The sequence below is a fragment of the Amblyomma mixtum genome, chromosome 3, assembly GCF_055824585.1.
Source record: "Amblyomma mixtum isolate Tamu chromosome 3, ASM5582458v1, whole genome shotgun sequence".
NCBI lineage: Eukaryota > Metazoa > Arthropoda > Arachnida > Ixodida > Ixodidae > Amblyomma > Amblyomma mixtum.
The window spans coordinates 181026415-181046111 of NC_143014.1; the positions used below are offsets into that span (position 1 = coordinate 181026415).

The 19697-nt window shown below is 47.4% G+C and overlaps 1 protein-coding gene across 1 annotated transcript; it reads left to right on the forward strand.

Annotated features, from left to right (window-relative positions):
- The first annotated feature begins 2693 nt into the window (after positions 1–2693).
- Positions 2694–3698, forward strand: LOC149352917 (histone H2B-like). The gene is made up of 2 exons (XM_089577255.1): positions 2694–3441; positions 3559–3698. The coding sequence occupies exon 1, from the start codon at positions 2889–2891 to the stop codon at positions 3414–3416; it is 528 nt and encodes a 175-aa protein (XP_089433381.1). The 5' UTR covers positions 2694–2888; the 3' UTR covers positions 3417–3441; positions 3559–3698.
- Positions 3699–19697: the final 15999 nt, after the last annotated feature.

Here is a 19697-nt window from a genome sequence, read left to right on the forward strand (position 1 = left end):
GGTCTGGGCACGACCCGTGAGGTACCTGCTGGCCATGGCAGTCTTGACAGCGTGATTCTAGACGGGCGTGGGCTTGGCGTACTTGGTGCACAGCAGGTTTCGGAAAGGCGGGAAGCACAGGCGTTTGTCCTGAAAGCTCGCGAAGTGCCCGCGGAACCGTAGGGACCTCACTCACAGCGCAAATGCGTCGAGCTTGGCGAAGACGATCCCCGTAGAACAAAGCAGTGCCCGTGCGCGCGCCGTACAACCACGTCAACCGGAAGCAATGGCCACACCACTGCCGCCACTGAGGTGGTCGCGGAGCTAATTCCCTCTCGTGCGGCGCCAAAAGTGCATGAAAAGCAATTAATGTGTGTGTTGAGTGTGTTTTAAATGAACTTGGATTTTATTAACGTGGTATTTTTCGTCGTCATTATGCTGCAAATTACCAAGCGCGGCACCTGGTGGTGCAGGCATGAAACGAAGAGTAGAGGTCCAATAGCAGACGCCCCTCGGCAGCCTAACGGAAACCCGCTAGCCGTTAGAATAGCGCTCATGGAGCCGCAAAAAAAACGAAAAAAAAAGACAATGGGAAACCAAATGTGTAGCATTCCACAGTGCGCGTAAACACAGTGACACGTCGTTTTATAGATCTCGTTCGTGCTGCAACGATCGACGCCGGAGGATTTGATGCACTGCGAATTTCCGTGGATCAGGATAGTCACGCCGACAATACCATTTTCACCAGTTGTGGTGGAACGACTTCGTATTTCGTGGTATCTAATATCTACTCCTCAGGTTCCTAAGGTGCGGAGCTTCTGTGCAGCTATTGTGCTAGTATTCGCCTATGCTATCGCAACATCGGCACGTATAAACAACTGCGACAGCTGTGATCAGAACGCATTTAAAGCTCATGCTACTAAGTTAAAGCCATCCCTAAATGCGTGTACGGAGGAATCTATGACAGTCGGCTTTTTTCTCCGCATTTCTTAACGGGCCAGCGGCACCGGGCTCAGTCTTGCGCGCACGCGTTACTGCGACAAGGGCCAGTCGCGTTATCGTTCACCTAAGCGGCCGCTCGCCCGACTGCAAATGCAGAACCCCGTATTTTTCACACGTGGACTGCGATGAAGCGACGACCGCAACCGTAACAGAAGTGCCTTTATTCCGAATAAGGTTCACGAAAGGCGCACGCCTGGGAGGCAAGGAAAGTACACACACAGCGGCCATCCATCCATCCATCCATCCATCCATCCATCCATCCATCCATCCATCCATCCATCCATCCATCCATCCATCCATCCATCCATCCATCCATCCATCCATCCATCCATCCATCCATCCATCCATCCATCCATCCATCCATCCATCCATCCATCCATCCATCCATCCATCCATCCATCCATCCATCCATCCATCCATCCATCCATCCGTCCATCCATCCATCCATCCATCCGTCCATCCGTCCGTCCGTCCGTCCGTCCGTCCGTCCGTCCGTCCGTCCGTCCGTCCGTCCGTCCATTCATCCGTCCGTCCATTCATCCGTCCGTCCATTCATCCGTCCATCCGTCCGTCCGCGTACGGACGTCCGTCCCTCCCTCCCTCCGTCCGTCCGTCCCTCCCTCCGTCCGCGTACGGACGTCCGTCCCTCCGTCCGCGTACGGACGTCCGTCCCCCCGTCCGTCCGTCCGTCCCTCCCTCCGTCCGCGTACGGACGTCCGTCCCTCCCTCCGTCCCCCTCCGTCCGCGTACGGACGTCCGACCCTCCCTCCGTCCCCCTCCGTCCGCGTACGGACGTCCGACCCTCCCTCCGTCCCCCTCCCCCCACACACACACCCAACACCCATCCGCACGCGCGCACGCGCGCACGCACGCACACGCACGCACACGCACGCACACACACGCACACACACGCACACGCACACACACGCACACGCGCGCACACGCGCGCACCTTGGTTTCCCGAGTGTGTAGTATGGAGGTGATGGTATGAGTAACTGACAGGACTCGCCCGTTTTCGCGGCCTACGCGTCATCGAGCTCTGCAGACGTTCCCTAGGTAAAGTTGCTGGATAAAATATTAGCGTGCGAAAGTCCTAGTTGCGAAGCATGTGTGCGAAAAGCATTTCTACAGCGGTTACGACAGCATGCCAGCACAACTTGTGCTATTTGTTCTTTCATCAGATGCAGTTCCAGGTATTTTTCTGATGTCCCAGTGCACGTTAAAGAACCACAGCTGGTCGAAATTTACCCGGAGACCTCTGCTACGGCATCCCTCATAGCTTGAGTTCATGGTATCGCAAATGTTCTGGTTATATCGATGGCCAACAAATGCATAATATCAATATTGTTACTATTAATAGTCTTACCATCGACAGTTTCACTATCGATAGTCTTGCTATCGATAGCGGTAGTAGTACTATCGATAGCAACACTACCGATAGCAGTACTATTGTTAGTAGACTTCTGATAAAAGTATCGATAGTCTATCGATAGTAGCACTATCGATAGTTTTTTTACACTATCGATAGCGCGCCCACGGCGAGATGACGGAGTTCAGGAGCGAGCAGTACCTCCACTAGGGGGCTAGATGGCGCATTCATGGAGTTCTTTCCTTCCTCCATGAAAGAGTTTCTTGCTATAAGCTAGAGGTAGTACCCCCCCCCCCGCACACACGCACGCACGCACACGCGCACGCACACGCACATGCGCGCCGTGAGGGCCGCCACCTCTTCTCGATAGTACTATCGATAGTTTTGCATCTAGTGTGCTCTTTTCTCTTCGCAACACGTGACCTGACCACCTGACCACATTAGGTGGCGTGATGTTCAGGTTCCATGTAAGTAGCTCGACCGTTGGCTGGCAGCGGCTTCATTTTGAGTGTACGCAAGCGCGACTGCGGACGCGAAAATGTTTACGAAGATGGCTACCTCGGCCAAGGAGGTGACGGGAAGAAAGACCACCACCCAGAGCTCCATCGAGGGGGTGAAGAAGCGTCGCCGCTGCCACGAAGAGAGCTACAATATCTACATTTACAAGGTTCTCAAGCAAGTTCACCCACAGTCGAAAATTACGGCCAAGGCGATGTCTATCATGAACAGCATCTTGAATGATATATTGGACCACATCTGCGCATTGGCTACTGAGCTCGCCAAGTCCACGAAGAGGAGCACCATCACGCAACGCGAGATCCAGAGTGCCGTGCGTCTGCTCCTGCCCGGTGAGCTGTGTCGGCACGGCGTTAGCGAGGCAACAAAGGCCGTTATCAAGTACTCGTTGTCCGCGAAGCCGGGTCCGTCGACGCGGGCCTCGAAGCCTACCCCGGCGGAGTCGATGCTGGCCTCTCAACCAGATGCTCCGCCGTCGGTAACGACCCCGGAGACTGCTGCAGACGCACAGCCGTCGACTTCGGCGTTGGAGCCGGATCAGCAGCAGTAGCCTTCTTTGTTCTCGACAGAACGCCGTAAGCAGTTTTCTTGGGGACGCACGCGTTCTGTCTTCATTTGCTTTGTGTAATGCTTGCCAAATGTCTGATGATAACTTTTCGTACGCTAATGGTTTTTTTTTTCTGGCCACGCAGACGCTACGCGGAACTCTCCTGGACTACCTATTTCACTATTCGGGACACACACACGCACACGCGCACACGCACGCGCACGCACGCACGCACGCACGCACAAACACACGCGCGCACAAACACACGCGCGCGCACACGCACGCGCACACGCACGCACACGCACGCACGCACGCACAAACACACGCGCGCGCACAAACACACGCGCGCGCACAAACACACGCGCGCGCACAAACACGCACGCGCGCACAAACACGCACGCACAAACACGCGCGCACGCACAAACACGCGCGCACGCACAAACACGCACGCACGCACAAACACGCACGCACACACACGCGCTCGCTTTTTCTCTCGCTCGCTTTTTCTCTCGCTCGCTTTTTCTCTCGCTTGCTTTTTCTCTCGCTTGCTTTTTCTCTCGCTCGCTTTTTCTCTCGCTCGCTTTTTCTCTCGCTCGCTTTTTCTCTCGCTCGCTTTTTCTCTCGCTCTCGCTTTTCTTTCTCTCGCTCTCGCTTTTCTTTCTCTCGCTCTCGCTTTTCTTTCTCTCGCTCTCGCTTTTCTTTCTCTCTCTCTCGCTTTTCTTTCTCTCTCTCTTTCTTTTCTCTTTTTCTCTTTCTTTTCTCCTTTTCTCTTTCTTTTCTCCTTTTCTCTTTCTTTTCTCCTTTTCTCTTTCTTTTCTCCTTTTCTCTTTCTTTTCTCTCTTTCCTCTTTCTTTTCTCTCTTTCCTCTTTCTTTTCTCTCTTTCCTCTTTCTTTTCTCTCTTTCCTCTTTCTTTTCTCTCTTTCCTCTTTCTTTTCTCTTTTTTCTCTCTATTTTCTCCTTCTCTCTCACTCTCACTGCGGGGCGTTGACACTTTTATGTTGCGTTCTGTCGCACTGCTGTGGACAACTGCGAAATGAAAGGCATGGAACAACGCTGCGATGTTCCCGCTAGACAGCCCCACGACGTTTTCTTTTGGTAACGATAAATTTCTCACCGTGGCATTCCGTTCTCAATGGCACCAGTGTTGATGATCTCTTTCTGAATTTAGGCAATAAAAAAATGCTGATTTCACAAGCGTGTTTTTTTCTGATCTACACACGCCTGATCTACAGTTAGACTGCTATGCTGGGTGATGCATCATGCGAGGGGAAGCAACGGGGCTTGCTGGCGAGCAGGACCGTGAAGCGGATTCCCTGATTTTGCATGCCATTGGAGCGATGGAATTTGATTTTGGCAGCTTGAGCCAAATTGGAGAAATGCGTTTATGGCGATGTTGCCTCTGTTGAAGCGAGTGTTACGCTTTAAGGCCGTCATACGATTGGTTTTTGTGGGGATCCGCAAGCGTGTGGGTTGCAAAGGTGTTCTGTGATCAGCTGCTTGCGGGCGAGCCAGATGGTTCCAGCGTTCGAATTGGCACGCCCGGCAGTGCCTCACGTCTAATTGCATACGTGCGGCGGTACAGATATGTGCTTGTCGCAAAACACGCAGATAACTTGCGGCAGAAATTAGCTATACTGCCGCCGCAGTGGCTCAGTGGTTATAGCGCTCGGCTGCTGACCCGAAAGATGCAGGTTCGATCCCAGCCGCGGCGGTTGAATGTTGATGAAGGAGAAATTCTAGAGGCCCGTGTACTGTGCGATGTCAGTGCACCTTTAAGAACCCCAGGCGGTCAAAATTTCAGGAGCCCTTGAATATGGCGTTTCTCATAGCCTGAGTCGCTTTGGGACGTTAAACCCCATAAACCATGAAACAAATTAGCCGTATTGATGGTGGCGTACTCGAGGCATCTATTGCGTCAACGTTTTTTAGCTGTGGGATTTTTAGTCAAAGGTGATATTGCGGTCGACTGTGATGGCCATGCGTAGATCTCGGTGCGGCTGACGGCTGCAACGTCGTAGGCGAGCGTGTTTATCTGAAGCGATATCATGAGAAACTATACGTATTTGGACTATAGCTATCCAAGATACTGAAAAATGTGTCACATTGCTATCGCATACACCCTCTCGTTCGATCCCTGCTCTCACAGTGGTCTACCGATTTCTGCCCCAAAAGAAGAGAAGGGTGCCTCCTCTTCCAATGGCGATTTCAGAACGACGACGTGATTCTTACTGTGAATTCTCGATCGGGCCAAGCACATTGACTAGAACAAGCCAGGCTGCAGAACAGGCTGGTAACAACTGTTAGTAATTACAACCGGGATTATCACATTTTTCAAATAGCCAAGATTAAATACTTTAAATTTTTTGTTAGTTATTCAATATAGCACCCAGCAGTTGTTTTAAATTGCTGACAAAGAAAAAATTATTGTATTTGCAGCCTTTCCCAAGCACTGCTAAGCATATTTGTCATTGTAATATGTAAACAGGCCACTGTCCTGGCTCCCTACTGACTGTCATTGCAAAAGTGCAAAATCTGCATTGTGAGCTCGAGCTCACATTGCAGTTGCACAAGCCAGAATGCAACGTTAAAAACAAGTGTGGGAAGTTTTGCTGAAGGCCATGTCATTCTTGCGATGCACAAAACAAGATGGCATGTAATCTGTGCCCCGCAGGGGCACCTTGTGTAACGAGGTGTTGGTGCTTGGCGCCACCACGGACCCTTAGCCCCCATACTGAAGCTGTCATCTGCACCGTGGTGATAGGTTGAAAGGTGGAGGGAAGAAACCTTGAACGGTGGCGGTCGAGGAAGTGGTCAATCCTCGGCCGATGGGCTCCTCGTCTGTCTACCAGGCGGGGAGTCCCGGGACCTTCCTCTGTGTATAACAATGAATCAGAGGCGACAAAGTATTGGGAACTCTTAGTCAGCACATGCCGTATGGAAAAATCTGCAAAAAAATCTGATCGGCCCCCGAAAAGGGGTCGCACCGATGTGAAGAAACTGAGTCCACAGAAGCCAGAACCATGGAAATAAAACATGTGAATTTGCCTCCTAGGGATTACATGAATTTAGTGCATAGCAGACTAGAGCCAAGTGGCAAGTTGTGTAGGCAAAGACTACAAAGCAAAAAAGCAACGAACCGGAGATCTCCTTGTAGAAATAAACACAAAAGAACAGAGCACAAAACTGATGTCATTACAGAATCTTGGAGAAATGAGCGTACAGGTAACCCCGCACCGCACCCTGAATCACTCAAAGGGCGTCATATCTGAATATGAACTCCTACAGAGTACCGATGCGGAAATGGAAGAAGAACTATCCGAACAGGGAGTAATAGCAGCCCGACGAATAACCATCAGGAGAAACAATGCTGAAATCAAGACCAAACATATTGTACTAACTTTCAATAGCACAACTCTGCCTGACTCCATCCACGCCGCATACCTCCATTGTAAAGTCCGCCTATACATACCGAATCCGAGACGATGTTTCAAGTGCCAGCGCTTTGGACACAGCATGTTGGCTTGCCGTGGTAAACCCACTTGTGTCACATGCGCAGAAGACGCACATACAGAAGAAAGATGCAAACGCACACCAAAATGCATCAACTGCAATGGCGCACATGGCGCGTACTCCAGGTCGTGCCCAGTCTAGAAAACAGAAAAACAAATTATAACTTTGAAGACCACAGAAAACCTGTCCTATCTTGAGGCAAAAAAACGCGTCTTTCCAACAGAAAGGGACGTACTCTGAAGCGGTGACGCGGGGACCGCCGCCGCCTTCAGTTTCTGTCGGCACACAGGTCTATCCGGTGGACCTGGGGTCGACACCCAAGTCCCCACCACAGAAGTCGGTGGTACAGTTCACAGGGCTGAAACTTTCGCGAGAAGACCACGCGATACTCGCCGGAGGCCCTCAGGCCCCACTTTCAGCAGCGGCATCCTCGGCGACAGACACCCAGAACAGCTCTGCTGAACTGGACCTGTCGCCCCACTCCTCTAAGAAGGCGCCTGCTGGCCCAAGAGACTCTGCCCCTGGAGCAGAGCATGGTTCAGTGGTGCCAACAAAAAAGACGAATGCGAAGGCCACGGGCCATCGCAAACAAGAAGCATCCTCCACGTCCACCGTGCCATGGAGGAGATGGATGTCAGCGAAAGTCCGCTGACATCTAAAACACACGCATCCGCGGATTCTCCGCGGAAATCCGGCACCACGAAAGTGGCGATGGATACAACTCCTGGTTCGCCACCGCTGCAGCGGCGGCGAGACTCCCTAGAGAAGAAAGGGAAACCACGAATCACTGCTCCTGAGAATAAGTAACTTTCCCCATTCCCAAACTTATCACAATGGCGTATCTAATACAATGGAACTGTAGAGGTCTACACAGAAACTACACAGACATAACCGATATGCTCAAAACAATGGCACCTACAGCTGTGTGCCTGCAAGAAACGAACCTTGGGCCACAGCACACAAACATCTTAAAAAATATAATATTTTCCGGAAAGACCGAGTACAAGCTAGCCGACTCTCAGGAGGCGTCGCTATCATTACGCAAAGCGATGTCCCTGCAAGAGAGGTGTCATTAAAGACGAACTTAGAAGCGGTTGCAGTAAACATCATTAGCCATAAAACAATGTGGCATTAGGGACAATGAGAGAGCCGACGTGTGTGCTGCACAAACCAGAACCATGGAAATAAAACGTGAATTTGCCTCCTAGGGATTACATGAATTTAGTGCATAGCAGACTAAGAGCCAAGTGGCAAGCTTCTTGGGAAAATGAAGGACACAACAAGCTGCATACCATAAAGCCCATTTTAAAAGAATGGAAATTATGCCGCCATAAAGAGCGTTTTATCGAAGTAATTTTATGTCGTTTACGCATAGGTCACACACACATCACCCATAACTTCTTATTAACAAAAAAAGACAAACCTGTGTGTGAAATGAGTGGTGAGGAGCTCACAATAAATCACATTTTAATTTCCTGTTCGCATCTTGAAGAACTTAGGAAAAAATTTTTACGGTATTTTACAATGAACACATTCCATTTCATCCCGCATTGCTTTTAGGCGAGCAAACACTTGTCGAGTTTTCACTTGTTTGTAAGTTTCTAAAGAAAGCCAATGTTTTAAATCTATTATAATGTAACCTCTGTACACTTCACATAACATCATCTAACCTTGTGTTTGGCGCATGATTGCCCTAGTTGCTAATGCGCCATAAAACCCCATATAACTAACTGTAATCTGTGCGACTCCAAAGTATTCTCAAAGGTTGCTGTGAATGCAAAACAAAGTGAGTGCCTCTTTATTGCATAAAAGTCTATACATGCTATCCTCATTAATATAAACATAATGAGATGTGGGAGCCAGTAAACTGTGGCCGTATTCTGTACCGCTCTCAATATTGCTCTCAAGTTTGAAAGTGTGGTGTCATGACGACAACACTGCGAGATGTGAACCGTGGAATCAACAAATTAGCGGTGGCTAGTGAAGTCCCTAGATCAGATTATCTAGGGGCTTTAGTGGCTAGTAGCAGGGCTCCGTTAGCACGACAAGGAACCGTAGGCTTACATCTTGCTGTAAAGACGCAGTGAATAAAATGAACAGTGTTTTATTTTGCTGACAAACTGTGTTCCGAACTCAACAACACAGGCACGCCACCGCGGTGGCTCAGTGGCTATGGTGCTCGGCTGCTGGCCCGAAAGACGCGGGTTCGATCCCGGCCGCGGCAGCTGAATTTCTTTGGAGGAGAAATTCGAGGCCCGTGTACTGTGCGATGTCAGTGCACGTTAAAGAACCCCAGGTGGTCGAAATTTCCGGAGCCCTTCACTACGGCGTCTCTCATAGCCTTAGTCGCTTTGGGACGTTAAACCCCATAAAAAAAAAACAACAACACAGGCAAGCAAGAAGTGTCCTCAGTTTTTTAATTAAGTTTGCTCTTCTTCAGTCACTTTTGCTTCCGCGAGGATACACTGACGGCGAAAAAGCGTTGGCTAGATGGTGCGAGCTGCCTCCCGATTTGAAGAATTCAGCCTTATCCATTCATCCACACAATCACCCATCGTAAGCATGGCAGCCGGAAAAACAAACAGCTGATTCCATGGTTGTCCTGCTTTTTTACATATCGTCTAGAATCAAGGTACTGTGCGGATGTCTAAAGTGCGTGGAAAAATCTGTTTGAAGGCAGTGAATGGTACGGGTCTGCCGAGAACAACTTGCAAGGAGCGCTCGGCACGAAAATTGACGAAGACAACTTTAGTCTGTGTTCTCGGTCGGCGCCTACTATTGATGACCGGGTGACGTGTAGTTCTGCTTGTTTTTTAGTGAATACCAGACGACCATGAACCATCACACAAAAGCAACTGCCAACAGACGGGAGCAGATAGGTTCAGCTGCTGATAGCTTGCAATCTCTGTGGAAAATGAGAGCCGATGCGGCCTGCCACTGTGGCAACAATAACTGCTGTGCCTCATAACCAACTGATGCCGCCCACATCGGGCTAAGCACTTGATGTTCCGTTGGTGTTGTTGCTGCCATTTTGTTATGTTCAGTTGTTGTGGTAGTTTTTTTTTGCCTGTGCAAGATGCAGAAATTGTGATGTTTATGCTCCATTTATCTTGTTTAGAGAGAAAGGAAGCACTTGATTTGGTAACTTTGCTACTGTCACCGAAGAGAGAACTAGCTTGTTACACTAACATAATTTCCTCATCTTCTAATTTATCTGGGGTCAACCAGGCAAGAAGTAGGTTGCTAGTATGGCATATGTAGAGGCTAATTGCAACAGGGCAGAAAGTTGAGCAAGTTGGTACACGTTGACTGGTACAGAGTGCTTGAATTTTCTGCATTGAATTTTTAAAGACAATGTTCAAGTTTGTATATAATTCAGGGCAGTGAGGTAGTGGAGAGGCGGTAGAGGTAGGACGGGGCGGTGATGTGTAATATATCATTGTATTTTACGAAGCAGGTGAGTGACAGTGCTGATATCGCTGGATTTGGAGAGGGCAGTGTTTGAAGGGCTTTACACGGCCTCTTAGCACATGCACTTCCTTTGAGCTGGGAAGAGCATTTAGGTTTTTTTAAAAATATTGGTCCATCTTAGCTAAGGTGCCCTGTTGTACAGGCCCCTCCAATAGAAAAGGGAACAGTTTGTATAAAATACCAATTTTCTGGTTATTTGTGCATTAAAGCTGAAATTGACTAGGATATTAAATACCAAGATGAAAAGCAGCTTTAAAGCAGTTCAACGTGTGCTTGTCACACATATTGTAACGTGGCGGCCAGCCGAAGAATGAGGCGTGATGAACCATGCCCACAAACATTTTAAACGGCATTCTTTCTGGTCATATAGCGGAATTCCCCCATCATGTGGTGCTTTCTACTGATGCCTCCGTCAGCGGCCAAAAAGCTGCAGTTGGCATCTTTTCGCAGGATTTGGCATGGAGCTATTCTGTCCGCATCCCAGATTATATCCCCATATTCTTTGCGGAATTTTTGGCTCTTGGAATGGCCCTGCACAAAATTTCGTGTCATGTATCTCACGTTATCATCCTGGCTGATTGTTTGTCAGTTTTAGTCTCCCTTGAAACTTCCCAAAAAGATTTTTTGTGCCGCTTCCTGCGATTTTTTGTCCCGTCCACTTTAAAGGAGGTCCGTTTTGTCTGGGTTCCTGGTCATGCAGGCATCCATTCCAACGAGGTGGCTGATTATTTAGCAAGGTCAGCTCTTGACGGGCCAGTAACGCATCCCGTCCCGAATTTCAGTCTGCTGGCGATCTCCAGGTTTTAGCGGTTCCAACACATATCAGCCAGGTTACGCGATCCCCTACTAAATACTGCTGATTATCAGCACTTAGTGTATAAATGGAACTTCCGTTCGTGTAAAACCAGGCAGTGTGAGGTATCAATGACGCGACTGCGGTGCAGGATTCCCAGTTTAAATTTATACCTATGCAGATGTGGGTGGTCTCCAACAAACCTATGTGACTCATGCGGGGTCGTTGAATCTGTGGACCATTTCCTGCTCTACTGTCCAAAGTTCGCACTTCAGAGAAAGATTTACCTGGAGGTCCCTCTCTCCAGGTTAGGGCTCCCGTTATCTATGCCAGTGTTGTTATCGTTCGGAGTGAGCGCCAAAGGATTTGCTTTGAGTTCAATTTGTGGGAATCTACATGATTACATAATTGCAACTGGTGGGTTGATTTGCTAACTCCTTTAAAAGTCTCGGAGTTTTTTTTTTTAATTATTATTATTCTCGCCAAAATGTTCTTTGTTATTTCACTTCAAATATTCTTCTGTCGTTTTTCATGAATACATTTTTCAAAATTCACGTTTAATCCTATGAAAATTTTCTTATGTATACCACTACACCTTGGCCAATCCCCCCACGTGGGTATGTGCCATTATAAAGAGGTGAAGAAGAAGAAGAAGAACGGTGATGGGCTTCCAGGCTTGAAAGTGGCAAGGTGGTGAAGTGCTGGCCGCCACGGTAGATGAAATAATAGGCAGATGAGTCCCGGTCCACGAAGCATCCGGGCCGGAGGGTGCCAGGAGCTGACGGCCGAGGTCCGTGGACGCACCGGACGGCAGAGGCAGGGGGGCGGTGTCTTCACGTGTGGGTCTTGGGTCGGTCGGGTCTCGGGTCGGTCGGGTCTTGGGTCGTCGTGTCTTGTGGTCTGGGTGGGGGACGGGGCTGGGGTGAGCGGCGAGGTCAGTTCAGGTCGGGCGGGCTGGGGCATGGCCGGGCGGGGCAGACCAGGCACTCACGGCCGACGTCCACGGCAGGCGCAGGACACCGAAGCTCCGGGATCAGGATAGCGATGAAGGGACCCCAGCACCTCACACCAAATGTAACGTGGCGGCCAGCCGAAGAATGAGGTGTGATGAACCATGAACAAGAGATGATTTAATGGCTGCTGGCCTAGCGCGAGAGCTCCGTCCCGCGCCACTGCCAGGGTCGTCTTCTTCGTAACAATATACCATAAGGAGCTTGTTGTGCCATTTGGCAGTGTCATCATCTCGTGTCATCATGGACTTCATAGCCTTGTGCCATTGCCTTGTGTCATCAAAAACCAAGGTAGGTTATGGGGCAATCATTGAGTGCTCAAACTTTCCCATAATGGAGCTACCTGTGTATCCTTTGAGCTGTAGAGCATTCCGATTGGTGGTGTTGCATGTTTTGTTATTGTAAAATAACCTCTACTCACACACCATCTCCTCGATGATGTATCTGTGATGTTTGCACATCTTTGTCTATCAGTGAGGATTTTCTAGTTATTCAGCATTCATTGTGGCCACTGCACTCTACAATATTTATTATGCATTGTTGTCAAGCGTTCTCCTGGCTGTAGCTATAGCTTTTAGCACCGAGCGAAACCCCTGGTCACATATCATCAAGCTAGCATTGTTATCTTTGATATTTACGTATTTTATACATGCCAAAATGTTTTATAGTCCTGAAAATGCGTTATGTACACTGTACCATGCAGTACTTATTGTACATGTAGCTTCTTTATGAAAGAAAACAGGCACTTCGAGCTCAATTTTTTCTTAATTGCATTTGAAAATTCTGTATTGTCTTTGTACATCAAAGTAAAAGATGCTTGTATGTACACTGCTTCTTTTGCAATAGACACGCTCGTTTGAAATGCTGTGGCTAAAAAAATAAATGCACTTACTGATTGTATGTTGCACTAAAAAAAAGCTTTGGTGGTGCTTCCTGATTCTAACAAGCAGCTTGAACATTTAGAGACGTAAGCTAGCACTACACTTTTGGTTTATTCATGCCCATCATATGGGTAGTGACCACAGGCACTGTACCAAGACAAAGTGATAGCAGGGAAAGGGCAGGTGGGTCAACATAAGCATTGGCAAAAGAGTGTACACTGATGCGTTTAACACATAGGGCGAGCAACACCACCTTCAGATACTACGCAACATGCTGCTGAGGGACTGGGTACACTGTCAGTGAAGTAGCAGCTGGTGGGGGCACTTTTTTGTGACTGCAGGCTTCGAGCTGCACCCAGCAAAAACACAGTTATAAAGGCTTGTACTAGGCAATCCATTCAGACCACGTGGCTGCAGCTGTGGCCAAGGGCACAGCCCAGATAAAAAAAAACCATTGGGACCAATTGAGAATTTCAATTTGATCCAAATGGTGCCAGCTGGATAGAAATGGAGATCCAATTGGACCAAATTGGATTCAACAGTAAATAGCAATCCAGTTTGTTGGTTCAGTTGGATTATCCAGCTGGTTTTGCAGATTCCAACTGGCTATTCCAATTGATTATAAGGTTCCAATTGGTGTCGTGTTGCCCATTTAGATAATCCAGTTGGGAGAGATGACACCAAATTTTGGAATGTTAGGAACCAACAGGAATTTGCAGTTGGACATTCCAAATGGTTCCTGGGATTCCATATGGTATACCAGTAAACAACAACAAACAAATTGAGTGTCAGTTAGGTGAAAATGTTGACCAGTTTGACTGGCGTATGGAACAATTTCCAGTTGGTTCTATTTGGAACCATTTGGAACGAACTGGGGCCAGTTGAATTCTCAGCTGATTCCAACTGCAACAAACTGGGAATTGTACCATAAAAAGTTAAATTGGTCAAGATGCAACTGAAAAATTGCAATTAGAAATTTTTCATGAGTGTATTCACAAGCAATTGCAAGCTCCAACTGGAATTGCAAGTGAGCTAATTGAAATGTCCAACTGGGTGTTAATTCCAATTGGTTCCAAATACACAATTGGAAAGTTTCTAATTGGAATGCCAAGCCATTGATTGGCTCGGCTGGGACCTGCATATTGCTCTGTGTTAACACAAAACAGTGAACTGATTAGGTTTTTGTAAAAAAATACGCAGCTTTATCTGTTGCAATTGTTTTCATCATTTCCACCATCCCACGAACCTGAATAAAAAAATTAACTTCACTCAACTAACAAGCGCCACTGGCTCCAGCAAGAAGGTCCTGTGCATGGAGTATATAAGTATATATATGTCCCTTTGTGATGCAGGCTTGCTTGCTTGGATTCGTTGGATTCGAATTTGTATTTCAATTCCCTTGAACTCCTTGCATTCCCTTGAAATGTGAACACAAAGCAGTGCACCCTGCAGTCCTGGGAGAAAACTCAGTTGGTTCCAATTGGAACCGGTTGATTTTTGGACACCATTAAGACCAATTGGAACTAATTGGACGTGGAGCCAATTGACTCCAATTTGGTTTAACCACAATGGGTTCCAATGGTGTCCAAAAATCAATTGCTTCCAAATGGAATTCCCAATGGTCTTTTTGATTGGGAGCCACATCACACAGTTCCTCACACACTTGCACATGTATGTTATGCACCAACACGAGGCAATGACAGTGGTAATAGAAGCAGTTGCTGTGATGACGCGCTACGCCAGCGTCAAGAGTTGTCATTAGAGTTGCCACCACAACTGTCACACACCATCCCTAGGTATGCCTGCCTCTGGAGACTGGTCGTCCTAAAGGGGCCGAAAATACAGTAGTGCATTGCTATCCCTTGGAGGAAGGTGAGGAGGTATCCTGTCTCAACTACGTAGCCAGCATGTAGAGGTGGCCCGTTGTTATCTGTGTCAGTGGCAGTGTCACGTGCACCCTCTGCTGACATGGGCACCTCCAAACAGAGGTTGTGAAGTGCTGCACACTGTGCACTCCTGGCAGTGGTGCATCCGGTGCCTTTGAAAGCACCGGAAGCAGCTCTTCGGCGCACCGATGTAGCACTTGACCACAAATTGTGTGAAAGCATATGGAGTGTTGTACAGGTATTCTGCTGAGTCGCATCTGTGATGTCATGCCACTGGTGCAAGCAGCCATGGCTGGCTCCAATGAGTAGAAATTGTCTCCTGCATAACAAGAAATGACGCTGTTAAGCATGTCCTTTATTGGTGATCTCAACATCCTTACAGGATGTTCTGCTGTACAATGGAACTCATGTCAAGTAGCCCACAGCCAGACTGTGCTGAACATGATATTTATGAGCGTACAGACAATGCAGAATTGAGATGTAGAAGAGATCATTGCTGTAAGGTCAGTCTTTTACCATCCTACTGATTTACCCCAAGCGCCGTCAGGAGCATTTTGCCTTGGTTCTTAGACAGGAAATACCATGTATTTCAACACTGTTATATGTGTCTTGTGTTTCTACTGCTATTATAAATAACAAACGGGTGACAATACACTGTATCATATTGCAACGTGTCTACATTGGTGTAACTAACTAGACTCATTCTTGTAGCTTTAGCAGATCTGGGCAGTATATGTGACAGGTGGCCCGATGGTTGAAACTGCTTTTTTACTGCTTACCCAGAAAAAAACTCGCTGTCATTCAGCAGGCCTTCCTCCGCCTCGGAGTGCCGCCAGACGAATGCGTCTTGGAAGGATTCGGGTCAGCGCGTGTCCATGGCCAGAATGTGCATGTTCGCTCGCAGATCTGAGGAAAAACATGCACAGCACGAACTTACTTTTGTTGCCCAGGCCCGTACTTGTGGCTGAACTCGTGTGGTCAAAAACAGTGGCCAAGGTCTACTTACTATCGTGTTCGCAGTGTAGAACCCCTTGTGGCTTGTTCGCAGCCCTGCCCTGCGGCACCTTGGTGGAGATGAGTGTGCCATCGACACACCAGACGATGCCGGGGATGCTGCCGCGGTGAAAGTTTAAGTGAAGGAAGCCCTCCTTCGCCGCCGCCTTCTCTTCGAGTCTCGCCGGAAAGTGAATACACCCCTTGTGCGACCAAATTTTGACAGTGGTCTTCGCCACCCTCTGCAAACACTTGCGCACAGATGGTTGGGCTATGCCGACGCTTGCTTCATTGCCTATGGTCTTTGAAACCACAAAATCAACTGGTGACGAAGGAGCACAGCGAGCGCTTGGAGCACCTACCGCAACACTGACAACACACTCACCGCACACCTCCCAGTTCAATGGCGAGTTCGTCGCACAGCCATTGTGCAGTCTCCTTCAAGCGTTGAAACAACTCATCTCGCGCATCAAAACAGTCTTCATGCACCCTCCTACACTGTTGCTTGCATGGAACAGCCGCCATTTTCGCTCACAAGGATTGTGAGCGGTTTATGGGCTACCTTTTTCGCTCTCAAGTTTCAGCCCGCATAACTAGGTGCACGTCACCACTTCAGCCATGTTCACTGCGTAAATAGCAGCCGCCGTCGATGCAAAAATTCATTGTCTGCCGGCCAAGGCCGACCAATGGGAGCGTTGCATATGGCGGCATTGTGAGCATTTTAGTAACGTTTTAATATTGAGAGTGGTACGGAATGCAGCCCCTGGATTACAGGTAGACTAAATGCAGGAACCAATTTGGAGGGTTTACTAGGTGATGGCTCCTGGCTTAGGCTGGGAAAGAGTACCTCGTATAGTCGGTGAAAGAGGATACGATGATCATATTTTCTGGTTATCTCGATCAAACCCTATTGCCTTAAGCAGAACTTGTAAAATTGATTTTGAATACGAGAGCTGTGATGTTGCAAAATAAAATGAAATTAAAAATAAGCCATTTAAATACCTCACTGGTATATATGCTCATGTTTTCTGATACAACTTTACAGCAACATTTAAGAGTCATTTTTGCTGAGCAGTAAAATGTAGAATGACTGATTGTAAAGGTGACTAGTTACCAAAGTAGCAAGCAAAAGTGAGCATTGCTTACTGCTGCCTGATGTTTGTCAAACTTAACATATGTTGAACTTTGGAATCTGCTCTTAGTTGCTGCTTCTCAACATCTCCAGCAAAATATACCTATTTAACTGCCAGTCTGGTTTTCAAGGAAAGAAATTAACTGAGGTATCAATCGGCATCAGAATCTTGGAAAAGACCAAGTTGAGGTTAGGCCGATGAACATCGAAGAAAAACAAACAAGGGATACCTTTTGTTTTTACTGGCATCTCTTTGCTGCAACTTGAAGTTGACGGCCTTTGGGTTTAAGATGAACCAACAGTCAAGTTAATACCTGTATATATAAAACACACATGCATAAGCATGCACACGTAGCATTCTCACTGAGCCATATTATGAAGTAGTTGTGTTGCTTAGCTGAAGAGATGATAAAGACAAGCACCAAGGAAAGACTTGTTTGATGCAGATAGGCACAATAATGAACTCTTAGCTTTGCAGTGCACGAGTTTATCTTGTTAGTCCTAGGTAGCTTGTGTACAGTGAGCAAATTAGCCTAGATGCTACTGTAGCAACCGACACACCTGTTGTGTAAATCAGCCCCAATATTATTTGAAATAGATTATGATGGAAGTTTTGAATGAATACATTATGCATGAGAAAGCATTGTATTGGTTTGCTGAGGTGAACAAGTGACTAAGCACATAATTAGACCAATTTATTTTAATATTTATTATACCTGAATGCTCCTAAATAACAATACTTTAGTGGTGAGCTTTGACATGCTATGCTAAATAGAAGCTTAATGAGTTCATAATTTACTAATGAGGGCGTACTTACTCATCAGCATCCAAGCGCAGCCATATGACTGCTTTGAAAGCTTTGTAGCTATACATCGGTGGATGCTAATGAGTAATAGATGATGTGCGAAATGCGCAGCGCCATCTCTCGGCGCTCCGAGAACTAAGTCCTCCATGTTGGTTCGGTACAGAAAATGAAACCGCGGCCCTGCGTTGGGTTAAAACAGCTGCGCTTCGTTTGAAAAGTGGAATGACGATGCGCTCTTACGCTATGCTGTCCATTATGCAAAGAAACTGCGATGTGTGCCAGAACTAGGTGCGTTCCAGCTTTTCGCTTTTCTATTTTTTCTTTACTCTGTCCCAATGTTTTAGTAACAGCAAATGCCATGTGAGGTATCGTGTGTCAGCACGCCATTCAGTGCACAGCTTGCGCTTTCTGCGCTGATTTTTCACAAAGCTTTCTAGGTGATTTGCGTTTACATTAAGATACGGACCACATCCTTTGTTGCCTCTGATCAAAATTAGAAGACTCTTTAGTGCATTTATTAACTCTCCGGTCAGGCGTGAATATATGTAGACGCATACTTGAGCAACGTAATAGAGAAGGTAATTTTTTTAAGCGAGCCTACACCTGTGTTCCTCAAGCGTGCATTCCAGTCGCGAAGAAGTACGTTCATTAATGTGCAGGTAAATCGCGGCCATGGGCACTCAGTGCGCTCCATCTAAAAACCTCGATTGCTCATGCCGTGGTGTACTAAGCGCACTCGAAGAACCACACGCACATTACTGCTTAGTTTGTTTCGTGTTCAGTTAAGTTTTTCCCACGTTCAATTAGTTTTGGAAGGGCTATACTCCGTTTCATACATAGCTGTCAACGCAGTCAAGGCTACGGCGCCTGTTCGCGCTCCTCGTCCGCATCGTAATGTAGTGCGTCGAAAGTGACAAGAGTAATGAACTCAAAATTAAAGTTATTTTTGATTAATATTGCAGCATAATAATAATGGTGTTTTATTTTGCAAAAAGATTGCTTTTTCTTTAATGTTCTTCAAAACAGAGTGCCTTAGTTTTCTGGTTTTTTTTCGGCTCCTCCTGTATCAGGTTTTCGCAGCTAGGCCGGCCGGTGATGTCTTCCGCGTTCGTCTTTCGGTTTCCGAGTATGGAGAAAATGGCAACGCTATCACCTACTCGCTTGTTTTCTTCGCCCACTGCGGCTTCACAAACATCTCCTGCTCGCCTGTTCTCCAAGCTGAAGTCTCCAAAATTTTCGAAAGACTCCAAGCAGGTTATTGTCAACGTTTACTCTAGCGTAAGGAAGCGCTTCCCGGAGAAGACTGTGCGCGAAGTTCTCGAAACTGTGGGCGAGATGACCGGGGTGAGCCCTCGGACAGTTGCGAGGTTCAAGAAGGAAGGTCTCGCTACTGGAATAAGATCACCACAAAAACGACCTAGCCAGGTGACCATATCTAGCTCTCGCAGTGTTAAATATGACAGCTTTGCAGTCAACGCCATCCGACTCAAGTTACATCGTATGTATGCCGAACGCGAAATACCTACTTTGGACAGAATCCTGCATGAAGTGAACGAAGATGCCGATTTGCCGGACATGAGTAAGGCTACCTTGTGGAGGCTACTAAAAGATATCGGTTTTAAGTTCGAAAAACGAAAGCGAAGTCTTGCACTCATCGAGCGATCTGACATCGTAGCCTGGCGGCGCCGGTATCTCAGAGCTATCAAAGCATTGAAAGTTTGACAGTTTCGAGTTTCTACCTAATGAATCTTTTAAGACAAATGAAAAAAAAATAATAAAAAAAACCACCCGAGCCGGGAGTC